The following is a 27,991-nucleotide window of genomic DNA, read 5'->3' as shown; positions in this document are numbered from 1 at the left end:
TCAAAGGTCTTTCTGCACTGAAATGTATATTTAAAAAATTAAACCTAAGAGTTCTTGTTCATATTGTAAGAGTTGATTCCTTCCCTTTTATTATTTAAATTCAGAAAAGGAAACAGGTGGTTGAAGGTGGTAAAAAGGATACAGAAGACGTACTTAAGGAAGGTCAGAATCTTGTAGCTGAAGCCAAACGACTTTTGGAAGAAATTTCTTTGGGATTAGATGTAAGTAAAAAAAAATGTTTTCAAGAAAAATTAATAATGATAAATGCAACTTTGGTGTGCAATGGCAGAGCATAGTTATTAAGTGTGCATAATATAAATAAGGTAGGGGAGAATATCCAGAAATTTCACATCAGATAAAGGTCTAGAATTTGCAGTCGGCATGATGACGAACTGTCAGCTGTCATTCCACTTTTGAAACTGACCGCAACTTCGGAATTTGGTGCAGTTGCATGCGGAAATCCTGAAGTTGCGGCCAGTCATTGACAGCTCCGAAACAGTCTGCGCTGTGCCCACCGGACCCACTATGCTCACCACCCCCATCCCCCACCCGGGCCAATTTGCTTAACTTTCAGTAGGATATGAGATAATTTTACCCACTGAATATTATGGCTCAGAACCCCACATTAACTTGTACCAGATTGTCCGTATCATTCTTAATTCACGTCACATCATGAGGAGTCCCACACAAAATATCTGCTTCCAGATCCCTTTAACTTGCAGTTCTAAACTATAAACATGGTAACAAGGATTAACTTCAAAATACTGTGCCGATTGATGATCTCTTTCTACAACTCAGTAGAATATAGTGCCTCGTTGTTGACGCCTCTAAGAGGCGGTAACGAGGTGGTAAGGCCTTTCCGACCAGGGGCAGGCGGCGGAGCCGACCCATCTGCAATTGCCCCCGCGCCAGGGGTAGCGGAAATGGGTTTCCGCTGCTCCACGTGTTTCCGCCCCGCCCGATGCTCCGACCCATTGTGGACCGCGCGCGACCCCTTACCGCCCGGCGTGACCCCTTTTCCACCTTGCGGGGGAAAATTGCCCCACGGGAGCGCGGTCGCTGCCGGTCAGTGTGCCCAACAGCTTCGCACGGCGGGAAGCTGTTTTGGCTGGTCGATGAGGCCGCCCTTAAAGGGGAGGGTGCACCACCATGGTGGCCATTTTGTTTCAATTGTCGGCCTACTCCTGAGTCAGCCCGACAATGGCAGCCGCTGGTTCGACCCTGCTACCAACAAGCAGCCATCACCCCCTCTTCGGGTGCTGGGCTGCTGGCCTAGCTGAACCCCTCCCTGGTGGCCCAGTGGGCTCTACATAGGCTTTGCAGCGTCCCTCCCCTTTAAGTGAAGTGGGGGAGAGGACGTTGTGACGCGTTAGCACCGCTACACTGACAGACACCGCCCCACTCCCGATCCAAACCCACCCCAATACCACCTCAAACAACACCCCAAAACCCTGGGAGGAGGTGTCAGAGTTGTAAGGGGGTAGAATATTTTAAGGGGATAAAGATGTCACCAAAATGGAAGTAGACGGGCAGATTGGCACTAAAGTGGATACTGAAGTTAATGAATTGATCTGACACTTGGAGTGGTCCAGTTTAAGGGGCTTTTCAGTATTGGGAGGTTGTGAGGAGTTGGGAGTTCCTCCACCTCAGGGTAGGGAGTGTGGTATTTCACCTATTGACACATTGTATGGGTTTTGGATGGAGAAAGGCTAAGAAGCAGAGCTTGATGTGTTGAACTTTGGTACAGAATGATAGAAAATGGCATGGAATCAGGTTAAAGGGAATAGCTTTGCTTGTGTGTTTATCTTTAAAAACTGCAGACCAAGCTGGAAACACCAGAGCAAGGTTAAGACTGTGGAACAACACATTCCAACTAAGGCTGAGATGGAGAGGTTGCAAAACCACTCAACAGCCAGTCTGATCAGGGTCAATGAATCAATATAGCTTCGTAAATCAACAGTAAACCCAACCGGTGGTCATAGAAGGTTTTGTAGGAGGGTCGCACACCTTGGAAACTTTGGGCCCAAGTTTCGGCCTCAGTTGCTCCTGATTTTTTGGAACAACTGGTGTAGAACGAAGTATCTTAGAAATTCAAATTCTCGGCATTTAGTTTGCTCCAGTTCTAGTCAGTTAGAACGGTTTCACTTTGGAACATAATTTTTTTTTCAAAAGGGGGCGTGTCCGGCCACTTACGCCTGTTTTCAAAGTTTCGGCAGTGAAAACTTACTCCAAACTAACTTAGAATGGAGTACGTGAAGATTTTTGTACGCTCGAAAAAACCTTGTCTACACTTTAGAAAATCAGGCGTAGGTTACAAATCAGGCGTAGGGAATGGTGGGGGGAAGGTTTAAAGGGAAGTTTACAAACATTAAACACTTCAGTTTTACAAATAAAAAGCCATCATCAATAATAAATGATAAAAACATCAATAAATCAACCAATAAAATCAAAAAAAAATTAATAAGAAATAAAAAATTTTTAAATCAATAAATAAAACATTTTCTACTTACCGACTGCAGCACCGGGAGCCCTCCAACAGCATGCTGGGATGCCCCCAGCCCCCCAGTGTGTCTCTGTCAGTGTCTCTATCTCTCTGTCTGTCTGTCTGTCTGTCTGTCTGTGTGTGTCTCTCACTCTCTGTCTGTCAGTGTCTGTGTTTCTGATGGGGAGGGGGGGGTGTTGGGGTGGAGGGGAGGGGTGGTGGAGTGGGGGAGAGGGGTGACAAGGGAGGGAGGGAGGGGAGGGGGGTTGAGAAGGGAGGGGGGGTGAGAAGGGAGGGAGGGGAGGGGAGGGTGAGAAGGGAGGGGGCATGAGAAAGGAGGGAGGGGAGGGGGGGTGAGAGGGGAGGGGGGGTGAGAAGGGGGGGAGGGGGGGGTGAGGAGGGAGGGAGGGTGAGAAGGGAGGGAGGGGGGGGATGGGAGGGGAGGTGGGGAGGAGAGGTAGGAGGGAGGGGAGGGGGGGAAGAGAAGGAAGGGAGGGAGGAGGGGTGAGAGAAGGGAGGGAGGGGGAGGGGGGAGGAGGGGTGAGAGAAGGGAGGGAGGAGGGGAGGGGGGGAAGAGAAGGGAGGGAGGGGAAGGGAGGGAGGGGAAGGGGGAAGAGAGGGAGAGAGAGAGAGAAGAGAGAGGGAAAGAGAGAAAGAAAGGAGAGGGAGGCTGAACGGGCTGGGCCCGGCCGGGCCCAGGACTTTGGGCTTAGACTTACCGGATTGACAGGTAAGTGGCGTCGGATCCGGGGTCCGGGGGTGTCGGGAGCGCGGATCGGGGGCGGAGATCGGTCGGGGGGGGGCGGGTGGGAGATCGGTCGGGAGCGGAGGTCGGTCAGGGAGGGGGGGGTGGGGAAGGTTGGGAGCGGGGGAAGCGGAGGTTGGGTCGGGGGGGCGGGGGAGGGGGCGGGAGCGGGAGTCGAGTCGGGTCCGGGGAGTGGGAGTCGAGTCGGGTCAGGAGGAAGCAGGAGCTGGGCGTGGGAGGCAGCCTTATGCACGCAGCCCCAGTGAGGCCATTGGGCCAGGGCTAGGGGCTGCGTGCTTTGGGCCCCTCCCGCACAGTTTTGGGCGCCTGGAGCTACTGCACATGCGTGCCCACTGTACTGCGCATGTGCAGAGGTCCCGGCACTGTTTTCAGTGCAGGAACCTGGCTCCGCCCCCTGCAGCTTGTGCTGCGCTGCACCGAGGGCCAGAGGACCAGCAGGGAGCCGGAGAATCTGGAAGTTTTTTTAGGTGCACTTTGTGGCGCGAAAAACGGGCGTCCAGGTCGGGGCTGCGCCGTTCTAGGCGCTGCCCGAAACTTGGGCCCTGTATAACTGTGGGTGAAACCATTATTCTTTGAAGGATTCATTCCTGATCACTTCCACTATATATGCTTGAATAAAGATCGGTTGAACCGAGGTTTCGTCTGAGTGATTCAGTGGTCGCTATATGGGCGGGTGTCGATCCCTTATTTCAGGGGATCCACCCCGAAGAAGAGAAGTCTTCTTTTTACCCCAACAGAGTTAAAGAGACAAATTTTCAGACTCTTCCCTCTGGGGAACAAAGAAATGGCAGACCAATTGAACAAGTACTTTGGTTCTGTCTTCACAAAGGAAGACACAAATAACCTTCCCAATGTACTAAGGGTCTGAAGAACTAGTGAAAAGGAGGAACTGAAGGATATCCTTATTAGGCGGGAAATTGTGTTAGGGAAATTGAGGGGTTGAAGGCCGATAAATCCCCAGGGCCTGATAGTCTACATCCCAGAGTACTTAAGGAAGTGGCCCTAGAAATAGTGGATGCTATTGGTGATTGGTGATAATTTTCCAACAGTCTATCGACTCTGGATCAGTTCCTATGGACTGGAGGGTTGCTAATGTAACACCACTTTTTAAAAAAGGAGGGAGAGAGAAAACGGGTAATTATAGACCAGTTAGCCTGACATCAGTAGTGGGGAAAATGTTGGAATCGATCATTAAGGATGAAATAGCAGCGCATTTGGAGAGCAGTGATAGGATTGGTCCAAGTCAGCATGGATTTATGAAAGGGAAATCATGCTTGACAAATCTTCTGGAATTTTTTGAGGATGTATCGAGTAGGGTAGTCAAGGGAGAACCAGTGGATGTGATGTATTTGGACTTTCAAAAGGCTTTTGACAAGGTCCCACACAAGAGATTGGTGTGCAAAATCAAAGCATATGGTATTGGGGGTAATGTACTGATGTGGATAGTGAACTGGTTGGCAGACAGGAAGCAGAGAGTCGGGATTAACGGGTCCTTTTCAGAATGGCAGGCAGTGACTAGTGAAGTGCCGCAGGGCTCAGTGCTGGGACCCCAGCTCTTTACAATATATATTAATGATTTAGATGATGGAATTGAGTGTAATATCTCCAAGTTTGCAGATGACACTAAACTTGGTGGCGGTGTGATCTGTGAGGAGGACACTAAGAGGCTGCAGGGTGACTTGGACAGGTTAGGTGAGTGGGCAAATATATGGCAGATGCAGTATAATGTGGATAAATGTGAGGTTATCCACTTTGGGGGCAAAAACACGAAGGCAGAATATTATCTGAATGGCGGAAGATTAGGAAAAGCGGAGGTGCAGCGAGACCTGGGTGTCATGGTTCATCAGTCATTGAAAGTTGGCATGCAGGTACAGCAGGCGGTGAAGAAGGCAAATGGTATGTTGGCCTTCATAGCAAGGGGATTTGAGTATAGGAGCAGGGAAGTCTTGCTGCAGTTGTACAGGGCCTTGGTAAGGCCCCACCTGGAATATTGTGTTCAGTTTTGGTCTCCTAATCTAAGGAAGGACGTTCTGGCTATTGAGGAAGTGCAGTGAAGGTTCACCAGACTGATTCCAGGGATGGCTGGACTGACATATGAGAAGAGACTGGATCAACTGGGCCTTTATTCACTGGAGTTTAGAAGGATGAGAGGGGATCTCATAGAAACATATAAGATTCTGACTGGACTAGACAGGCTGGATGTGGGAAGAATGTTCCCGATGTTGGGGAAGTCCAGAACCAGGGGACACAGTCTTAGGATAAGGGGCAGGCCGTTTAGGACTGAGATGAGGAAAAACTTCTTCACTCAGAGAATTGTTAACCTGTGGAATTCCCTGCCGCAGAGAGTTGTTGATGCCAGTTCATTGGATATATTCAAGAGGGAGTTAGATATGGCCCTTGCGTTTAAGGGGGTCAAGGGGTATGGAGAGAAAGCAGGAAAGGGGTACTGAAGGAATGATCAGCCATGATCTTATCGAATGGCGGTGCAGGCTCGAAGGGCCGAATGGCCTACTCCTGCACCTATTTTCTATGTTTCTATGTTTCTATGACTCCCATGCGGAATATTTCCGGATGAATCGAATTGCCCTCCCGAATTTCCTGCTGAGGACAATTTTGGCCCTCAAGGATTTGTATTTCCATGTCAAAAACAATGAGATAACAAGTCTATGGTCATACCATGCATAAAAGTGATTACTATTTAGATACCAAAGATTTTTAAAAAGTTCACTTTGACTCTTCTAAAGCTACTGGCAAAATATATCCAGGTGTTTCCTGCACATAGAAAAAGACTGAGTAAAAGTGACAACTAATTATGCTAGTGTTTATATTAAGCGCATTTTTCTTTTGCATTACAGGAACTAGAAGAACAAAAACATCTGGAGCCGTTAACTACAGAGCTAAAAAACAAAATGGATGAACTGGCAGCTGGCATTCACGATGATCAACTTCCAGAACTAGTCCTCCGTGCAGAATATCACGCTGCAGTACTGAATGATTCATCTGCAATCCTGGATGGGTAAGTTAACAAGAGCAATTTGCATTTATATAGTACTTTGAACATGGAAAAATATTTCAAAGTGCTTCAGAGAAGTGCAATCAGACAAAAATGGATGCCAAACCAAAGAACGCGATATTGGGAGAGGTGACTATCAGCTTGGTCAATGAGGTAGATTTTAAGGAGGGTCTTAAAGGAGGAGGGAGAGATGGGAAGATTTAGGGAGGGAATTCCAATGGTGGACTGAAGGAGTAGAGATGCACAAGAGGCCAGATATGGAACAACAAAAGTCCTTTTACAAAATCAGTTTGAAAATAATTAATCAGTTTGAAATTCTTGACAGAAAGAAAATCAGTTTATATTTCCAAGAAACTGTAGGTTAATTAAATTCTCACAGTAGCAAGAAATTCAAGGAAAAGAAGTACTTTATTATTAAAAAGTTATTTGCAAAGAGTAATGAGACTGTTTTAGATGTGTATTATTAGATATTAAAATAAAACAAAGTGCTGGAAATATATAATAGGTGCAATTTTCTGACTTTGGTTACCAGTGGGGAGATTTACTCTCTGACAGCACAGAACAGAAATTCAGAAGGCCGTTGTATATGATTTTCTAATCATTGGTTAAATGATGGAAAATACTGCCCAGATTATATCCAAATTTAAGATTTGTGCTGCTGGCAGACAAGGTTCCTCACTGATAGCATGAAATTGGAAAACTACCCCTGTAGGTCCAACAGCATCTAAAATGACAAATCAACAGTTCAGGTAGAGACCTTTCATCAGAACTGAAGTTTTAATGAAGAGTGCCTACCCAAAATGTTACCATTGACTTTCCTCTTTTCAGATAGACCTACTCTGTATGTCCATGCTTTTCTGCATTTGAGATTGGTGTGCAGTACCATGGAATTACAGGGATGCTGATTGGAGTTCCCAATTTACTGAATTCCCTCTCATAGCCAAGCAGATTGGGCTGTCTGGTGACTTCTGGTGGCTGTCAAGGAGTGGCACAGGTAGTGGCCTGGGAGCAGGCCAACTGCCTCATCGGCTGCACTGCAGAGCTATGTGATCTTTTTCTGCAAAGAAAAAAAAAACAAATCAAATCCAATATAACTAATTCATTGGAGGGAAGAACTCCCTTAGCAGAAAATAAAACATTCAACATCTTGTCAGAAAAAATGACAAGTATAAAAATGTTCAAAGTTATAGTTATTGCTGATATTTGTGTCCATTGTTGTTTACAAATATATTTTTCTCTACAAAATAGCATCCTTGCTGAAGCCAAGAATTTGTCTTTTAATGCAACCGCAGCCTTCAAAGCTTATACTAATATCAAAGATAAAATTGATGAAGCTGAAAAAGTAGCAAGAGAAGCTAAGGATACAGCCAATCAAGCTGTCAGACTGGTAAGGAGGAAGGTTGTCTCTTGTCCCTGAAGAAGTGTTGTGTGAATTCTAATTATTACTGTATTGTACCAATATGAACCACTTTACAATCACTCATTTCTTCACCACTGACATGCTTTATGAAAATAATCAAATACAAATTAAATATATGAGCCCAACAGAGCTCCTAAATCCCAAGGTCTGCGAAGTTTAAACAGTTGAGGTATACATCAGCCATGATCTAGTTGAATGATGTAGTTGACTCGAAGGGCTGAATGGCCTACACCTGTTCCTATGTTAAAACAGTGAAGCGACAACTAAGTAGCAGCCAGCATCATGGGACAGCCATGGGCTCGAGGTTAGAGTAGTATAGGGAACAGCAGCTGCGGGTTTCAATCAAAGGCAAAGGGGCAAGAAACAGTATATTCAACCAGAGGGAGAATGGATGGTGGGATAGTAATGAGAAGCAGCCATTGGGAGAACAATCAAGAGGAAAGCAGCTGGTGGGATCATAGAATCGTACAAGGCAGAAGGAGGCCATACAGCCCATCGTGCCGCCTTTGAAAGAGCTGTCCAATTAGAGGAGTTCGGGCAACATCGAGGAGGAGCGACATTCCGGGGTCGGAGGCCTATAAAAAGGCCGCGAGTTCAGGAGTTCGGGCAACGTCAAGGAGGAGGTGACAGTCCGGGGTCGGAGGCCTATAAAAAGGCCACGAGTTCAGGAATTCGGGCAGCGTCGAGGAGGTGCGTGGAGAGGCGGAGCTTGTGCAGCTACAGGGAGAAGGCAAAAAAGAAGTAGAAAGAATTAGAAAGGTGATGTCACAGCCAAGGGGGTAAGTGATTGGCTGGTGATTGGTGAGTAGTTTTTCTTTTTTTTCTTCTATAACAGTGAGTAAACTTTCGCATTATTGTTGCCAATTTAAGTGTATCTAAGGGTTAAGTCATGGCAGGAGAGCTCGGTCACGTGATATGCTCCTCCTGTACCATGTGGGAACTCAGGGACACTTCCGGTGTCCCTGACGAATACGTGTGCGGAAAGTGTATCCGCCTCCAGCTCCTGATGGTCCGCGTTGCGGAATTGGAGCTGAGGGTGGATTTACTCTGGAGCATCCACGATGCTGAGAATGACGTGAGTAGCACGTGTAGCGAGTTGGTCTCAGTGCAGGTGAAGGGTCCACAGCCAGATAAGAAATGGAAGACCAGCAGGAAGAGCAGTGCAGGGAAGGCATGCAGGGGTCCCCTGCGATCATCCCCCTGCAAAACAGATACACCGCTTTGAGTACTGTTGAGGGGGATGACTCATCAGGGGAGGGCAGCAGCAGCCAAGTTCATGGCACCGGAGCTGGCTCTGCTGCACAGGAGGGCAGGAAAAAGAGTGAGAGAGCGATAGTAATAGGGGATTCAATGGTAAGGGGAATTGATAAGCGTTTCTGCGGCCGCAACCGAGACTCCAGGATGGTATGATGTCTCCCTGGTGCAAGGGTCAAGGATGTCTCGGAGCGGGTGCAGGACATTCTGAAAAGGGAGGGTGAACAGCCAGTTGTCGTGGTGCACATTAGTACCAACGATAGAGGTAAAAAAAGGGATGAGGTCCTACGAGACGAATTTAAGGAGCTAGGAGCTAAATTAAAACGTAGGACCTCAAAAGTTGTAATCTCAGGATTGCTACCAGTGCCATGAGCTAGTCAGAGTAGCAATCGCAGGATAGCTCAGGTGAATATGTGGCTTGAGCAGTGGTGCAGCAGGGAGGGATTCAAATTCCTGGGGCATTGGAACCAGTTATGGGGGAGGTGGGACCAGTACAAACCGGACGGTCTGCACCTGGGCAGGACCGGAACCAATGCCCTAGGGGGAATGTTTGCTAGTGCTGTTGGGGAGGAGTTAAACTAAAATGGCAGGGGGATGGGAACCAATGCAGGGAGACAGAGGGAAACAAAATGGAGACAAAATGGAGACAAAAGCAAAAGACAGAAAGGAGATGAGTAAAAGTGGAGAGCAGAGAAACCCAAGGCAAAAAACAAAAAGGGCCACTGCACAGCAAAATTCTAAAGGATCAAAGTGTAATAAAAAGGCAAGCATGAAAGCTCGGTGCCTCAATGCAAGGAGTATTCGGAACCCAGGAGAGGGCTCTGAGCTACTTAGAGTGGGTGAGAGGTCAGATGAACAGGACCCCAAGAAAGAATGCAAAAGGCAGGAGGCAACAGAGCAGAGTAGCACTGGGGTAAGTGTAAACCACAAGGTGATAGGAAGGGACAATATGTATGAATATAAAGGGGTGCAGGAGGGGTCAAAACTAAAAATCATGGTTTAAAAACTAGTATTAAAACACTCTACCTAAACGCACGCAGCATTCGAAATAAAGTAAATGTGTTGACAGCAAAAATCATTACAAATGGGTATGATTTGGTGGCCATTACAGAAACGTGGTTGCAGGGTGCCAAGACTGGGAATTAAACATACAGGGTATCTGACAATTCGGAAAGATAGACAAGAAGGGAAAGGAGGTGGGGTAGCTCTGTTAATAAAGGATGATATCAGGGCAGTTGTGAGAGATGATATTGGCTCTAATGAACAAAATGTTGAATCATTGTGGGTGGAGATTAGAGATATTAAGGGGAAAAAGTCACTGGTGGGTGTAGTTTATAGGCCCCCAAATAATAACTTCATGGTGGGGCGGGCAATAATCAAGGGAATAATGGAGGCATGTGAAAAAGGAACGGCAGTAATCATGGGGGATTTTAACCTACATATCGATTGGTCAAATGAAATCGCACAGGGTAGCCTTGAGGAGGAATTCATAGAATGCATACGGGATAGTTTCTTAGAACAGTATGTTACAGAACCTACAAGGGAGCAAGCTATCTTAGATCTGGTCCTGTGCAATGAGACAGGAATAATAAACGATCTCCTAGTAAAAGATCCTCTCGGAATGAGTGATCACAATATGGTTGAATTTGTAATACAGATTGAGGGTGAGGAAGTAGTGTCTCAAACGAGCGTACTATGCTTAAACAAAGGGGACTACAGTTGGATGAGGGCAGAGTTGGCTAAAGTAGATGGAAACACAGACTAAACGGTAGCACAATTGAGGAACAGTGGAGGACTTTTAAGGAGCTCTTTCATAGTGCTCAACAAAAATATATTCCAGTGAAAAAGAAGGGCGGTAAGAGAAGGGATAACCAGCCGTGGATAACCAAGGAAATAAATGAGCGTATCAAATTAAAAACCAATGTATATAAGGTGGCCAAGGTTAGTGGGAAACTAGAAGATTGGGAAAATTTTAAACGACAGCAAAGAATGACTAAGAAAACAATAAAGAAAGGAAAGATAGATTACGAAAGTAAACTTGCACAAAACATAAAAACAGATAGTAAAAGCTTTTACCGATATATAAAACGAAAAAGAGTGACTAAAGTAAATATTGGTCCCTTAGAAGATGAGAAGGGGGATTTAATAATGGGAAATGTGGAAATGGCTGAGACCTTAAACAATTATTTTGCTTCGGTCTTCACAGTGGAAGACACAAAAATCATGCCAAAAATTGCTGGTCATGGGAATGTGGGAAGGGAGGACCTTGAGATAATCACTATTACTAGCGGGGTAGTGTTGGATAGGCTAATGGGACTCAAGGTAGACAAGTCCCCTGGTCCGTATGAAATGCATCCCAGGGTATTAAAAGAGATGGCAGAAGTTATAGCAGATGCATTCGTTATAATCTACCAAAATTCTCTGGACTCTGGGGAGGTACCAGCGGATTTGAAAGCAGCTAATGTAACGCCTCTGTTTAAAAAAGGGGGCAGACAAAAGGCAGGCAACTGTAGGCCGGTTAGTTTAACATCTGTAGTGGGGAAAATGCTTGAAGCTATCATTAAGGAAGAAATAGCGGGACATCTAGATAGGAATAGTGCAATTAAGCAGACGCAACATGGATTCATGAAGGGGAAATCATGTTTAACTAATTTACTGGAATTCTTTGAGGATATAACGAGCATGGTGGATAGAGATGTACCGATGGATGTGGTGTATTTAGATTTCCAAAAGGCATTCGATAAGGTGCCACACAAAAGGTTACTGCAGAAGATAAAGGTACGTGGAGTCAGAGGAAATGTATTAGCATGGATGGAGAATTGGCTAGCTAACAGAATGCAAAGAGTCGGGATAAATGGGTCCTTTTCGGGTTGGAAATCGGTGGTTAGTGGTGTGCCACAGGGATCGGTGCTGGGACCACAACTGTTTACAATATACATAGATGACTTGGAAGAGGGGACAGAGTGTAGTGTAACAAAATTTGCAGATGACACAAAGATTAGTGGGAAAATGGGTTTTGTAGAGGACACAGAGAGGCTGCAAAGAGATTTAGATAGGTTAAGCGAATGGGCTAAGGTTTGGCAGATGGAATACAATGTCATAAAGTGTGAGGTCATCCACCTTGGAAAAAAAAACAGTAAAAGGGAATATTATTTGAATGGGGAGAAATTACAACATGCTGAGGTGCAGAGGGACCTGGGGGTCCTTGTGCATGAAACTCTTTTTGGAGTTCACCTGCAAAAACATAAAACATTAAACGGTGCCACCCGACCTGGGTGACACTCCAGACATTTACAAGGCCCTTTTTTCCCCCCCCCTTTTTTTTTGTGTTTTTCTTTTTCTTTTTTTTTTCTTTCTTTTTTTTTGGGCACTAAAATCACAATTTTCCCCAGTGCCCCCTATAAAAGGGAAGGGGGACACTAAAAGCACCGGCAATTAAAACAAATTAAACTTAAAAACGTAAAATCAAATTAAAATTTGGTTGCCGGGCGTGATGATGCACTCCAGTCCCTCCGGTGCCCACCTCTCGCGGAAGGCCGCGAGCGTTCCTTGTGCATGAATCCCAAAAAGTTAGTTTGCAGGTGCAGCAGGTAATCAGGAAGGCGAATGGAATGTTGGCCTTCATTGCGAGAGGGATGGAGTACAAAAGCAGGGAGATCCTGCTGCAACTGTATAGGGTATTGGTAAGGCTGCACCTGGAGTACTACGTGCAGTTTTGGTCACCTTACTTAAGGAAGGATATACTAGCTTTGGAGTGGGTACAGAGACGATTCACTTGGCTGATTCTGGAGATGAGAGGGTTACCTTATGATGATAGATTGAGTAGACTGGGTCTTTACTCGTTGGAGTTCAGAAGGATGAGGGGTGATCTTATAGAAACATTTAAAATAATGAAAGGGATAGACAAGATAGAGGCAGAGAGGTTGTTTCCACTGGTCGGGGAGACTAGAACTAGGGGGCACAGCCTCAAAATACGGAGGAGCCAATTTAAAACCGAGTTGAGAAGTAATTTCTTCTCCCAGAGGGTTGTGAATCTGTGGAATTCTCTGCCCAAGGAAGCAATTGAGGCTAGATCATTGAATGTATTCAAATCACAGATAGATAGATTTTTAACCAATAAGGGAATTAAGGGTTACGGGGAGCGGGCGGGTAATTGGAGCTGAGTCCACGGCCAGATCAGCCATGATCTTGTTGAATGGCGGAGCAGGCTCGAGGGGCTAGATGGCCTACTCCTGTTCCTAATTCTTATGTTCTTATGTTCTTATGAAACATAGAAATATAGAAAATACGTGCAGGAGTAGGCCATTCGGCCCTTCGAGCCTGCACCACCATTCAATAAGATCATGGCTGATCATTCACCTCAGTAGCCCTTTCTTGCTTTCTCTCCATACCCCTTGATCCCTTTAGCCATAAGGGCCATATCTAACTCCCTCTTGAATATATCTAACAAACTGGCATCAACAACTCTCTGCAGTCGAGAATTCCAGAGGTAACAACTCTGAGTGAAGAAGTTTCTCCTCATCTCAGTCAAAATGGCTTACCCCTTATCGTTAGACTGTGACCCCTGGTTCTGGACTTCCCCAACATCGGGAACATTCTTCCTGCATCTAACCTGTCTAGTCCTGTCAGAATTTTATGTTTCTATGATATCCCCTCTCATTCTTCTAAACTCCAGTGAATACAGGCCCAGTCGATCCAGTCTCTCCTCATATGTCAGTTCCGCCATCCCGGGAATCAGTCTTGTGAACCTTCGCTGCACTTCCTCAATAGCCAGAACGGTCCTTCCTCAGATTAGGAGACCAAAACTGAACACAATATTCCAGGTGAGGCCTCACCAAGGCCCTGTACAACTGCAGTAAGACCTCCCTGCTCTTATAGTCCCACTCCCTTGATCTTTCCCCATAGCCCTGCAAATCTTTTCTTTTTAAGTATAGCAGTGGGTAATGCAAGTGAAGTAGCAAATCTGAGGTAACTGATGGAGCTAAATAATGTATTACAATAACACACAATTTCATCGGAATGCACTAATTCAGTCGTTACAAATACCACCGAGAGCATGTTCATAAAGAGGTAAAATCCAAGATAGGAGAGATTTTGTTTGATTGGCAAATTGAGTGGCCTGAAGATCTGAATTCCCTTTCTCATTACACACTTAATGATATCAATCAGTTTGGATTATATATGATGATAAGATGTGGATGAATAGTCATATGTTACAGATGGACAATATCATTGGGGCCTGCCATGACGTGCAGTCAGATCTGTGGTCTGAAGCTCCTGATCTCTGATTGTCAGCTTCTGCTGTCAACATCATTCCTTTGCTGCTCAGCTCACCTGAATCTCCTTGTGAATGGAATTGTGCACAAAATAAAAGTGCTTTCCCAAGTAGGGAGAGAAGTACCCAGACAAAGAAGGAAAGAGAAAAGTTCAGAGAGAGAGAAAAGCAGAAATACATAGCGAGTTCAGACAAAGAGAGAAAAAGAGCTGATTGGAGAGAAAAGTTTAACCAGAAAGTTGTTCAGATGGACAGCACTGACACACAGTTCGAGAGTGAAGATTCAAATACACAGGGAGAGTCAGGAGTTTGGACAGAATGAGAAAAGTTTACACACAGGAGAGAGCAGCAAACAGATAGATGCAATGATAAAGAACCACAGATACACACAAGGATAGAGAAAATAAATTACAAATACACATAGAGATAGAAGGAAGAGAATAAGAGATTTGATGGTGAAAGAGAGTAAAAAAAGAATCATAAACACACATCGGAACAGAGATTGAGTTTGGTTATGAACGTTTATCATAGACCTGTCATATGACTGCTGCCCAAAGGTATGCTTATAAAACATGAAAATAGTTTTTTTTTTCCTGAGTCTCAGAATTTTGCTCCAACAAAATCAGGTGTGTCCACCCTGAGACATTGTTAGACAATGCCTTCAGCTTGATCATGATCCTGTAAATATTGTACTGTTTAAGGTATAGTAGTTGTCATGCTGTATGTTTCTTTGATCAGGCATCTGGTCCAGATGGATCTTTGAAGGAAACTGCCAAGAGCTCACTGCAGACAAGTTTTAGAAAGTTGAATGAGGCCGAACGATTGGGGGCTGATGTGAAAGGTAAGGATAGATCTGTACTCGTACTTAGAAAGAGACATATATGATAGAAGTGTAACCATGTTGCTTAATAGTCCTAATAGCCGAGGGGTCAGTGAAGATCTGTAATGCCAGATCTCTGTCATGATTTGTCCCGTTGCAATTTCCTGACCATATTGTGGACTGCTGCACAGCGCACTTACCAGTCTGTACATGGATGCATGCAAGTCAATGTGTAATGATTTGATTATGTCATATGCATGATTTCCCATAGTTTCCATCCATTTAACCATGTTTCCTCTAGCAACCCAGATATACTGGACATTCAGTGTTTCTGACTGCTGTAATACATATTAAAACTATTTAAAGAGACCAGTACTGAGATTGCTGGGCCATTACTGAAGCTTTTTCTCCTTTTGTTGTTTTTCTCATATTGCTGATGTGTTTGAAGAGCCTTTATGGCTATTCTCTGCAGTTCTACAAATGTTCTACTCGTCCTTATCTAGTGAGCTAGCTGCAGTGACAAGGGTTTCTGTTTAATCCCTAGCTTTGCGACATTATCAGACATTGAGCACTTAAAAGCACACTATGCTTCATAGGGAGTGAGAGCTTACTAACAGGAGTGATCTTCGGAATGGAGAGAAATATTTTACATAGAAACATAGAAAATAGGGGCAGGAGTAGGCCATTCGGCCCTTCGAGCCTGCACCGCCATTCAATGAGTTCATGGCTGACCATGCAACTTCAGTACCCCATTCCTGCTTTCTCGCCATACCCCTTGATCCCCCTAGAAATAAGGACTACATCTAATTCCTTTTTGAATATATTTAGTGAATTGGCCTCAACAACTTTCTGTGGTAGAGAATTCCACAGGTTCACCACTCTCTGGGTGAAGAAGTTTCTCCTCATCTCGGTCCTAAATGGCTTACCCCTTATCCTTAGACTGTGACCTCTGGTTCTGGACTTCCCCAACATTGGGAACACTCTTCCTGCATCTAACCTATCTAAACCCGTCAGAATTTTAAATGTTTCTGTGAGATAGAAACATAGAAACATAGAAAATAGGTGCAGGAGCAGGCCATTCAGCCCTTCTAGCCTGCACCGCCATTCAATGAGTTCATGGCTGAACATGAAACTTCAGTACCCCCTTCCTGCTTTCTCGCCATAACCCTTGATCCCCCGAGTAGTAAGGACTTCATCTAACTCCCTTTTGAATATATTTAGTGAATTGGCCTCAACTACTTTCTGTGGTAGAGAATTCCACAGGTTTACCACTCTCTGGGTGAAGAAGTTTCTCCTCATCTCGGTCCTAAATGGCTTACCCCTTATCCTCAGACTGTGACCCCTGGTTCTGGACTTCCCCAACATTGGGAACATTCTTTCTGCATCTAACCTGTCTAAACCCGTCAGAATTTTAAACATTTCTATGAGGTCCCCTCTCATTCTTCTGAACTCCAGTGAATACAAGCCCAATTGATCCAATCTTTCTTGATAGGTCAGTCCCGCCATCCCGGGAATCAGTCTGGTGAACCTTCGCTGCACTCCCTCAATAGCAAGAATGTCCTTCCTCAAGTTAGGAGACCAAAACTGTACACAATACTCCAGGTGTGGCCTCACCAAGGCCCTGTACAACTGTAGCAACACCTCCCTGCCCCTGTATTCAAATCCCCTCGCTATGAAGGCCAACATGCCATTTGCTTTCTTAACCGCCTGCTGTACCTGCATGCCAACCTTCAATGACTGATGTACCATGACACCCAGGTCTCGTTGCACCTTCCCTTTTCCTAATCTGTCACCATTCAGATAATAGTCTGTCTCTCTGTTTTTACCACCAAAGTGGATAACCTCACATTTATCCACATTATACTTCATCTGCCATGCATTTGCCCACTCACCTAACCTATCCAAGTCACTCTGCAGCCTAATAGCATCCTCCTCGCAGCTCACACTGCCACCCAACTTAGTATCATCCGCAAATTTGGAGATACTGCATTTAATCCCCTCGTCTAAATCATTAATGTACAATGTAAACAGCTGGGGCCCCAGCACAGAACCTTGCGGCACTCCACTAGTCACTGCCTGCCATTCTGAAAAGTACCCGTTTACTCCTACTCTTTGCTTCCTGTCTGACAACCAGTTCTCAATCCACGTCAGCACACTACCCCCAATCCCATGTGCTTTAACTTTGCACATTAATCTCTTGTGTGGGACCTTGTCGAAAGCCTTCTGAAAGTCCAAATATACCACATCAACTGGTTCTCCTTTGTCCACTTTACTGGAAACATCCTCAAAAAATTCCAGAAGATTTGTCAAGCATGATTTCCCTTTCACAAATCCATGCTGACTTGGACCTATCATGTCACCATTTTCCAGATGCACTGCTATGACATCCTTAATAATTGATTCCATCATTTTACCCACTACTGAGGTCAGGCTGACCGGTCTATAATTCCCTGTTTTCTCTCTCCCTCCTTTTTTAAAAAGTGGGGTTACATTGGCTACCCTCCACTCCATAGGAACTGATCCAGAGTCAATGGAATGTTGGAAAATGACTGTCAATGCATCCGCTATTTCCAAGGCCACCTCCTTAAGTACTCTAGGATGCAGGCCATCAGGCCCTGGGGATTTATCTGCCTTCAATCCCATCAATTTCCCCAACACAATTTCCCGACTAATAAAGATTTCCCTCAGTTCCTCTTCCTTACTAGACCCTCTGACCCCTTTTATATCCGGAAGGTTGTTTGTATCCTCCTTAGTGAATACCGAACCAAAGTACTTGTTCAATTGATCCGCCATTTCTTTGTTCCCCGTTATGACTTCCCCTGATTCTGACTGCAGGGGACCTACGTTTGTCTTCACCAACCTTTTTCTCTTTACATACCTATAGAAACTTTTGCAATCCGCCTTAATGTTCCCTGCAAGCTTCTTCTCGTACTCCATTTTCCCTGTCCTAATCAAACCCTTTGTCCTCCTCTGCTGAGTTCTAAATTTCTCCCAGTCCCCAGGTTCGCTGCTATTTCTGGCCAATTTGTATGCCACTTCCTTGGCTTTAATACTATCCCTGATTTCCCTAGATAGCCACGGTTGAGCCACCTTCCCCTTTTTATTTTTACGCCAGACAGGAATGTACAATTGTTGTACTTCATCCATGCGGTCTCTAAATGTCTGCCATTGCCCATCCACAGTCAACCCCCTAAGTATCATTCGCCAATCTATCCTAGCCAATTCACGCCTCATACCTTCAAAGTTACCCTTCTTTAAGTTCTGGACCATGGTCTCTGAAATTACTGTTTCATTCTCCATCCTAATGCAGAATTCCACCATATTATGGTCACTCTTCCCCAAGGGGCCTCGCACAATGAGATTGCTAATTAATCCTCTCTCATTACACAACACCCAGTCTAAGATGGCCTCCCCCCTAGTTGGTTCCTCAACATATTGGTCTAGAAAACCATCCCTTATGCACTCCAGGAAATCCTCCTCCACCGTATTGCTTCCAGTTTGGCTAGCCCAATCTATGTGCATATTAAAGTCACCCATTATAACTGCTACACCTTTATTGCATGCACCCCTAATTTCCTGTTTGATGCCCTCCCCAACATCCCTATTACTGTTTGGAGGTCTGTACACAACTCCTACTAACGTTTTTTGCCCTTTGGTGTTCTGCAGCTCTACCCATATAGATTCCACATCATCCAAGCTAATGTCTTTCCTAACTATTGCATTAATCTCCTCTTTAACCAGCAATGCTACCCCACCTCCTTTTCCTTTTATTCTATCCTTCCTGAATGTTGAATACCCCTGAATGTTGAGTTCCCAGCCCTGATCATCCTGGAGCCACGTCTCCGTAATCTCAATCACATCATATTTGTTAACATCTATTTGCACAATTAATTCATCCACCTTATTGCGGATACTCCTTGCATTAAGACACAAAGCCTTCAGGCTTGTTTTATTAACACCCTTTGTCCTTTTAGAATTTTGCTGTACAGTGGCCCTTTTTGTTCTTTGCCTTGGGTTTCTCTGCCCTACACTTTTCCTCATCTCCTTTCTGTCTTTTGCTTTTGGCTCCTTTTTGTTTCCCTCTGTCTCCCTGCATTGGTTCCCATCCCCCTGCCATATTAGTTTAAATCCTCCCCAACAGCACTAGCAAACACTCCCCCTAGGACATTGGTTCCAGTCCTGCCCAGGTGCAGACCGTCCGGTTTGTACTGGTCCCACCTCCCCCAGAACCGGTCCCAATGCCCCAGGAATTTGAATCCCTCCCTGCTGCACCACTGCTCAAGCCACGTATTCATCTGCGCTATCCTGCGATTCCTACTATCACGTGGCACTGGTAGCAATCCCGAGATTACTACTTTTGAGGTCCTACTTTTTAATTTAGCTCCTAGCTCCTTAAATTCGTTTCGTAGGACCTCATCCCTTTTTTTGCCTATGTCGTTGGTACCAATGTGCACCACGACAACTGGCTGTTCTCCCTCCCATTTCAGAATGTCCTGCACCCGCTCCGAGACATCCTTGACCCTTGCACCAGGGAGGCAACATACCATCCTGGAGTCTCGGTTGCGGCCGCAGAAACGCCTATCTATTCCCCTCACAATTGAATCCCCTATCACTATCGCTCTCCCACTCTTTTTCTTGCCCTCCTGTGCAGCAGAGCCAGCCACGGTGCCATGAACTTGGCTGCTGCTGCCCTCCCCTGATGAGTCATTCCCCTCAACAGTACCCAAAGCGGTGTATCTGTTTTGCAGGGGGATGACCGCAGGGGACCCCTGCACTACCTTCCTTGCTCTACTCTTCCTGCTGGTCTTCCATTCCCTATCTGGCTGTGGACCCTTTCCCTGCGGTAAGACCAACTCACTACACGTGATACTCACGTCATTCTCAGCATCGTGGATGCTCCAGAGTAAATCCACCCTCAGCTCCAATTCCGTAACGCGGACCGTCAGGAGCTGGAGGCGGATACACTTCCCGCACACATAGTCGTCAGGGACACCGGAAGCGTCCCTGAGTTCCCACATGGTACAGGAGGAGCATAACACCCGACCGAGCTCTCCTGCCATGTCTTAACCCTTAGATACACTTAAACTGGTAATAACAATGTTAAAAGTTACTGACCAATATAAGAAGAAAAAGAAAAACTACTCACCAATCACCAGCCAATCACTTACCCCCTAGGCTGTGACGTCACCTTTGTTTTTTTGCCTTCTCCCTGTAGCTGCACCGGTACGCCTCTCGCCGACCCCGGACTCGCGCTGCTCCGAGCTCCCGCCTCCTCGACTGACTGCTCGAACTGCTCGACTCCCGCTGGCCTTTATAGGCCTCTTGCCGACCCCGGACTCGCGCTGCTCCGAGCTCCCGCCTCCTCGACTGACTGCTCGAACTGCTCGACTCCCGCTGGCCTTTATAGGCCTCTCGCCGACCCCGGACTCGCGCTGCTCCAAGCTCCCGCCTCCTCGACTGACTGCTCGAACTGCTCGACTCCCGCTGGCCTTTATAGGCCTCTCGCCGACCCCGGACTCGCGCTGCTCCGAGCTCCCGCCTCCTCGACTGACTCCCCTCTCATTCTTCTGAACTCCAATAAATACAAGCCCAGTTGATCCAGTCTTTCTTGATATGTCAGTCCCGCCATCCCAGGAATCAGTCTGGTGAACCTTCACTGCACTCCCTCAATAGCAAGAATGTCCTTCTTCAAGTTAGGAGACCAAAATTGTACACAATACTCCAGGTGTGGCCTCACCAAGGCCCTGTACAACTGTAGTAACACATTCCAGCCCCTGTACTCAAATCCCCTCGCTATGAAAGCCAACATGCCATTTGCCTTCTTAACCACCTGCTGTACCTGCATGCTAACCTTCAATGACTGATGTACCATGACACCCAGATCTCGTTGCACCTCCCCTTTTCCTAATCTGTCACCATTCAGATAATAGTCTATCTCTCTGTTTTTACAACCAAAGTGGATAACCTCACATTTGTCCACATTATACTTCATCTGCCATGCATTTGCCCACTCACCTAATCTATCCAAGTCACTCTGCAGCCTCATAGCATCCTCCTCGCAGCTCACACTGCCACCTCAACTTAGTGTCATCCGCAAATTTGGAGATACTACATTTAATCCCCTCGCCTAATCATTAATGTACAATGTAAACAGCTGGGGCCCCAGCACAGAACCTTGCGGTACCTCACGAGTCACTGCCTGCCATTCTGAAAAGTATCCATTTACTCCGACTCTTTGCTTCCTGTTTGCCAACCAGTTCTCAATCCACATCAGCACACTATCCCCAATCCCATGTGCTTTAACTTTGCACATTAATCTCTTGTGTGGGACCTTGTCGAAAGCATTCTGAAAGTCCAAAATCACCACATCAACTGGTTCTCTCTTGTCCACTCGACTGGAAACATCCTCAAAAAATTCCAGAAGATTTGTCAAGCATGATTTCCCTTTCACAAATCCATGCTGACTTGGACCTATCATGTCACCTCTTTCCAAATGTGCTGCTATGACATTCTTAATAATTGATTCAATCATTTTACCCACTACCGATGTCAGGCTGACCGGTCTATAATTCCCTGTTTTCTCTCTCTCCCTCCTTTTTTAAAAAGTGGGGTTACATTGGCCACCCTCCACTCCATAGGAACTGATCCAGAGTCTATGGAATGTTAGAAAATGACTTTCAATGCATCCGCTATTTCCAAGGCCACCTCCTTAAGTACTCTGGGATGCAGACCATCAGGCCCTGGGGATTTATCGGCCTTCAATCCCATCAATTTCCCCAACACAATTTCCCGACTAATAAGGACTTCCCTCAGTTCCTCCTTCTTACTAGACCCTCTGACCCCTTTTATCGCCGGAAGGTTGTTTGTGTCCTCCTTAGAGAATACTGAACCAAAGCACTTGTTCAATTGGTCTGCCATTTCTTTGTTCCCAGTTATGACTTCCCCTGATTCTGACTGCAGGGGACCTACATTTGTCTTTACTAATCTTTTTCTCTTTACATATCTATAGAAGCTTTTGCAGTCCATTTTAATGTTCCCTGCAAGCTTCCTCTCGTATTCTATTTTCCCTGTCCTAATCAAACCCTTTGTCCTCCTCTGCTGAGTTTTAAATTTCTCCAAGTCCCCAGGTTCGCTGCTATTTCTGGCCAATTTGTATGCCACTTCCTTGGCTTTAATACTATCCCTGATTTCCCTTGATAGCCACGGTTGAGCCACCTTCCCTTTTTAATTTTTATGCCAGACAGGGATGTACAATTGTTGTAGTTCATCCATGCGGTCTCTAAATGACTGCCATTGCCCATCCACTGTCAACCCCTTAAGTATCATTCACCAATCTATCCTAGCCAATTCACGCCTCATACCTTCAAAATTACCCTTCTTTAAGTTCTGGACCATGGTCTCTGAATTAACTGTTTCCTTCTCCATCCTAATGCAGAATTCCACCATATTATGGTCACTCTTCCCCAAGGGGCCTTGCACAACGAGATTGCTAATTAATCCTCTCTCATTACACAACACCCAGTCTAAGATGGCCTCCCCCCTAGTTGGTTCCTCGACATATTGGTCTAGAAAACCATCCCTTATGCACTCCAGGAAATCCTCCTCCACCGTATTGCTTCCAGTTTGGTTAGCCCAATCTATATGCATATTAAAGTCACCCATGATAACTGCTGCACCTTTGTTCCATGCACCCCTAATTTCCTGTTTGATGCCCTCCCCAACATCACTACTACTGTTTGGACGTCCGTACACAACTCCCACTCGCGTTTTCTGCCCTTTGGTATTCCGTAGCTCCACCCATACCGATTCCACATCATCCAAGCTAATGTCTTTCCTTACAATTGCATTAATTTCCTCTTTAACCAGCAACGCCACCCTGCCTCCTTTTCCTTTCTGTCTATCTTTCCTAAATATTGGATACCCTTGGATGTTGAGTTTCCAGCCTTGGTCACCCTGGAGCCATGTCTCGTGATGCCAACCACATCATATCCGTTAACTGCTATCTGCACAGTTAATTCGTCCACTTTATTCCGAATACTCCTCACATTGAGGCACAGAGCCTTCAGGCTTGCCTTTTTAATACACTTTGACCCTTTAGAATTTTGCTGTAAAGTGGCCCTTTTTGTTTTTTGCCTTGGGTTTCTCTGCCCCCCCCCCCCTTTTACTCACCTCTTTTCATTCTTTTGCTTCTGTCTCCATTTTATTTCCCTCTGTCTCCCTGCATTGGTTCCCATCCCCCTGCCATATTAGTTTAACTCCTCCCCAACAGCATTAGCAAACACTCCCCCTCGGACATTGGTTCCAGTCCTGCCCAGGTGCAGACCGTCCGGTTTGTACTGGTCCCACCTCCCCCAGAACCGGTTCCAATGCCCTAGTAATTTGAATCTCTCCCTGCTGCACCACTGCTCAAGCCACGTATTCATCTGAGCTATCCTGTGATTCCTACTCTGACTAGCACGTGGCACTGGTAGCAATCCCGAGATTACTTCTTTTGAGGTCCTACTTTTTAATTTAGTTCCTAGCTCCTTAAATTCGTCTCTTAGGACCTCATCCTGTTTTTTACCTATATCATTGGTACTAATGTGCACCACGACAACTGGCTGTTCACCCTCTCTTTTCAGAATGTCCTACACCTGCTGGTGGTGTCACTGTATCAGTAAAAATTACTGATACAATGACACCACCCGTTATTTCTTCTAACAATCCACAATGCAAAATTACTAAAAGTGGTTGCTGTTGCCAAATTTCTGTTGTTTTAATGCATTGACTGTGCCCAGATTAAATGTGAAGAATGTCTACAGCATCCTGGTAACATTTAATAGCTGATATGATAGGGTGACTATCATTTCTGGTACTGAATATTATCCCATATGATCAACGACCAACATCTTCATGAATTATGACTGCTTATAGGCAGAAGAAGCAAGCTAATTAATTAATGAAGAGTGTACTATGGTCTTTGCCCATGAAATATAATATATCTAGCCTATAATTTCTAAACAGTTTACTTTTTAATAAATATGCCTTTCAACAAATAAGTAAGTTGACTTCTCTGTCAATTTTTCTCCCTAGTGAGTTGAGTGATTATTTTTCTATACTCTGCTGAATATACTGATGCATTCAAGGTTATGAGTTCCAGCAGTCACCGCAATACCTTGTTCAAGCGACCATACTTAATTTGAAAGTTCAGACAGTGAGTGTTGGTTGGCTGTTTGACTATGCTGGGATTCACAGTCCAACTCAGTTCTGTCCTAACCCAACCTCATCCTCGCTCAATGTTCAGTGTTGCACACTTACCAGCAGGAGTTAATGAATGGTGATTAGAAATGCAAACACTCTGATTTTTCAATTTCTTATCTAATTTCTTCTCTAAGTTTTCTATGATTCTAGCTACGGACCTAATGCTGGAAGGTGGGATTAGGCTGGGTAGCTCTTTTCTGACCGGCATGAACATGATGGGCTGAATGGCCTCCTTCTATGTTGTAACTTTTCTATGATTCTGTGAAATGGCACTGAAGCCAATTATAGCACCTCCATTGCCAATCCCAGTTGAGATCAAACTCAGCATGGACCACGCATCAAATTGGAACCTACCTGGTTCATATATTAGCATGGATAGAGGATTGGCTAACTAACAGAGAACAGAGAGTCAGGATAAATGGTTCATTCTCTGGTTGGCAACCTGTAACTAGTGGGGTGCCGCAGGGATCAGTACTGGGACCCCAACTATTTACAATCTATATTAACGACTTGGAAGAAGGGACTGAATGTAACGTAGCTAAGTTTGCTGATGATACAAAGATGGGAGGAAAAGTAATGTGTGAGGAGGACACAAGAAATCTGCAAAAGGACATAGACAGGCGAAGTGAGTTGGCAAAAATTTGGCAGATGGAGTATGATGTTGGAAATTGTGAGGTCGTGCACTTTGACAGAAAAAAAATCAAAGAGCAAGTTATTATTTAAATGTAGAAAGATTGCAAAGTGCCGCAGTACAGCATGACCTGGGGATACTTGTGCATGAAACACAAAAGGATAGTCTGCAGGTACAGCAAGTGATCAGGAAGGCCAATGGTATCTTGGCCTTTGTTGCAAAGCAGATGGAATATGAAAGCAGGGAAGTTTTGCTACAGCTATATAAGGTATTGGTGAGACCACACCTGGAATACTGCATGCAGTTTTGGTTTCCATATTTACAAAAGGATATACTTGCTTTGGAGACAGTTCAGAAAAATTTCACTCGGTTGATTCGGGGATGAGGCGGTTGACTTATGAGGAAAGGTTGAGTAGGTTGGGCCTCTACTCATTGGAATTCAGAAGAATGAGAGGTGATCTTATCGAAACGTATAAGATTATGAGGGGGCTTGACAAGGTGGATGCAGAGAGGATGTTTACACTGATGGGGGAGACTAAAACTAGAGGGCATGATCTTAGAATAAGGGGCCGCCCATTTAAAACAGAGATGAGGAGAAATTTCTTCTCTCAGAGGGTTGTAAATCTGTGGAATTCGCTGCCTCAGAGAGCTGTGAAAGCTGGGACATTGACTAAATTTCAGACAGAAATAGACAGTTTCTTAAATGATAAGGGGATAAGGGGTTATGGGGAATGGGCGGGAAAGTGGAGCTGAGTCCATGATCAGATCAACCATGATCTTATTGAATGGCGGAGCAGGCTCGAGGGGCCGTATGGACTACTCCTGTTCCTATTTCTTATATTCTTATATGGCACATCACCAAGCCACATGATGCATCCACTCACTAAACTATAGTTTGAATAACTCAAAAGTATAAAAGAAATTGCTGTATTCAATACAGGTAATTAGAAATGTACAAACAAATAATTTGTTCACATCACGAAATCTATGTCACTACAGATGCCATCTCTTGAAATTTGATTGCTGTTTTTCAGAAAAACGAGATAACTTGAATAACTTACAACATAGGCTAATGGATGGTGCAACAAAAAACAAAAACTTGCTGAAAGCCTTAAATGATACTCTTGCAAAACTCCATGCCATTCCCAACGGTAAGTCCTTCTATATGTGGCTCTTTATGGGCTCAAAATTGGCCCACCCCTTTTTTCAGCGCACTCACCGGAGATGCGCCGCTTTTCTGCATTGAAAAGTGCTCAAAAAAAATTGCTCCCCACTTTGGCCGCTGTCCCGGATCTTCACACAGCGTGGCCAGTCGGGTCGGGGGTGGAGCCAGCATCCCGCGCTGATAACAGTGCCGGGACGTCAGCACATGCACGTTGGAGTATGCGCGCATAAGCAGTAATTACTCGCCCCCAGCCTCTCAGTGGGTCCCACGCTGCAGCAACACAATCATCATCATCATTATCATACTGGCTGCTGGTGCATCCCACCCCTATCCCAGGCTGAGTGGCCTACCGCACAGGCCAGCCCGCTTCCTTCCCGGGCTGAAGATGAAGGTAGGGTAGGACTTATTTCTATTTTTTATTTGGATATTTTGAAAAAATTATGTAAATATGTTTTGTCTCTTGTGAATAGTGGTGACCATTTGTCAAGCCTATTCACCTGGTGCTATTGTGAAAGAAGAACATAAGTGACAGAGGAACACTGAGAGAATATCTTATTTATTGAAGTAGACTGTATTTAGATAATATGGGCTCAATTTTGGCCCAGTATAATCATTGCAAACAAATAGTTGTTTAAATTAGTTGAGAATAGGGCAATTTATTTCAACTATCTTTTACTTCTTTTATTTTTGTAGTTTAAGCTTCCATGAATGCTTTTGTTGCATAGTAAATTAACTTTGCGAAGTTTGTCATATGATGTCCTGCATAGCTGTTTGATCCTATTCACATTCTTTAGTCAAGTCATTAAGTTCTGCCGGCCTCCAATGTACCTACCTGCGATGATTTCTTAACTCCCTGCAAGGGTTTTCTGCAGTGGCCACATATGCTGGTCTAAGTAAATTTGGAGTAACTATTAGCTGGCCAAAGTGACCTCAATGACCAAAACTGGCGTAGGTGGTTGGTGTCGCCCCCTTTTGAGAAAAACAAAACTAAACTAAAAAAAATCGTAACTAACTCACTTACACTCGTGCAAATTGAAAATGGGGATTTTTAAGATACTCCAGAAAAATCGTTGCTCCAAAAAAAACGAAGCAACTCCTGGCCAATTTTGAGCCCTATGTTTCTACAGTGATGTCTTGTTTAGGATAAAACCTGGCCACATTCTAAAATCATCATCTGCTATCATAAAATATCACACCTCTCCTTTGATTATGTGCTGTAACCATATTGAGAGAATGGACATCAAATCTGTGGCCAGTGCACCCACAATTTCTGGTCTGTGTCTCAAGCGGGCAAGGCTCCCGTTTGAGACACAGCACAATCTGCCCTATAATGCCTCCTTTCAGTCCAATGTTAACTATATTGTCAAGTCTAGCCTTATCTGTTTTGATACTGTCATGTAATGTGAGTAATTGCAATTGAGTGATGTGTAAATTTCTTTGAAACAATAGATGCAGGTACCAAGATACAAGCAGCTAAAGATAAAGCTAAACAGGCAAATGACACGGCAAATGCAGTGCTGGCAGAAATAAAAGATTTGAACCAGAATCTACTTGGATTGCAGGACAACTGCAGCAAACTCAAAGAAGATGTTGACAAAGTAAATGCTGTCATTAACACAACAGCTAAGACAAGTAAGTTTCAGTTATACTGTTGCCATAGCTTTGTGTGAACAAAAGGTGTACAATTGCACAATTGACAGTTACTCTTTTTCCCTCTGCTTCATCTTATCAACATTGTAAAGCAGTGTTCTTTGTATTTCGTAACACCCAAAAACCAAAGTAATTTCCCCCCAAATATAGTGCTTAATCTGGCTGATAATTCTAATGCTTCTAAGTTCCACAATACACTTCTGTCCTTACATCAGTGTTAAGCTGACAGTCTCAATTAGAAAGGCAACATGGATGATTTGTGTGGAAACTACATA

At 44.9% G+C, this 27,991-nt stretch overlaps 1 protein-coding gene across 2 annotated transcripts in view; it reads left to right on the top strand.

Annotated features, from left to right (window-relative positions):
- The window catches only part of lama2 (laminin, alpha 2), a 693,080-nt gene that overhangs the window by 579,678 nt on the left and 85,411 nt on the right, over nt 1–27,991 (top strand). For both annotated transcript variants that reach the window (XM_070885262.1, XM_070885261.1), the window contains exons 38-43: nt 105–221; nt 6,104–6,264; nt 7,510–7,648; nt 14,949–15,051; nt 25,936–26,052; nt 27,516–27,698. In XM_070885262.1, the coding sequence (XP_070741363.1) occupies nt 105–221; nt 6,104–6,264; nt 7,510–7,648; nt 14,949–15,051; nt 25,936–26,052; nt 27,516–27,698 (820 nt within the window). The remainder of the gene's footprint in view (nt 1–104; nt 222–6,103; nt 6,265–7,509; nt 7,649–14,948; nt 15,052–25,935; nt 26,053–27,515; nt 27,699–27,991) is intronic.

The sequence above is a fragment of the Pristiophorus japonicus genome, chromosome 7 (genome assembly GCF_044704955.1).
Source record: "Pristiophorus japonicus isolate sPriJap1 chromosome 7, sPriJap1.hap1, whole genome shotgun sequence".
NCBI classification, from domain to species: Eukaryota; Metazoa; Chordata; class Chondrichthyes; family Pristiophoridae; genus Pristiophorus; species Pristiophorus japonicus.
Note: the sequence above shows the minus strand (reverse complement) of the source record. Positions and strands in the feature narration are given on the sequence as shown.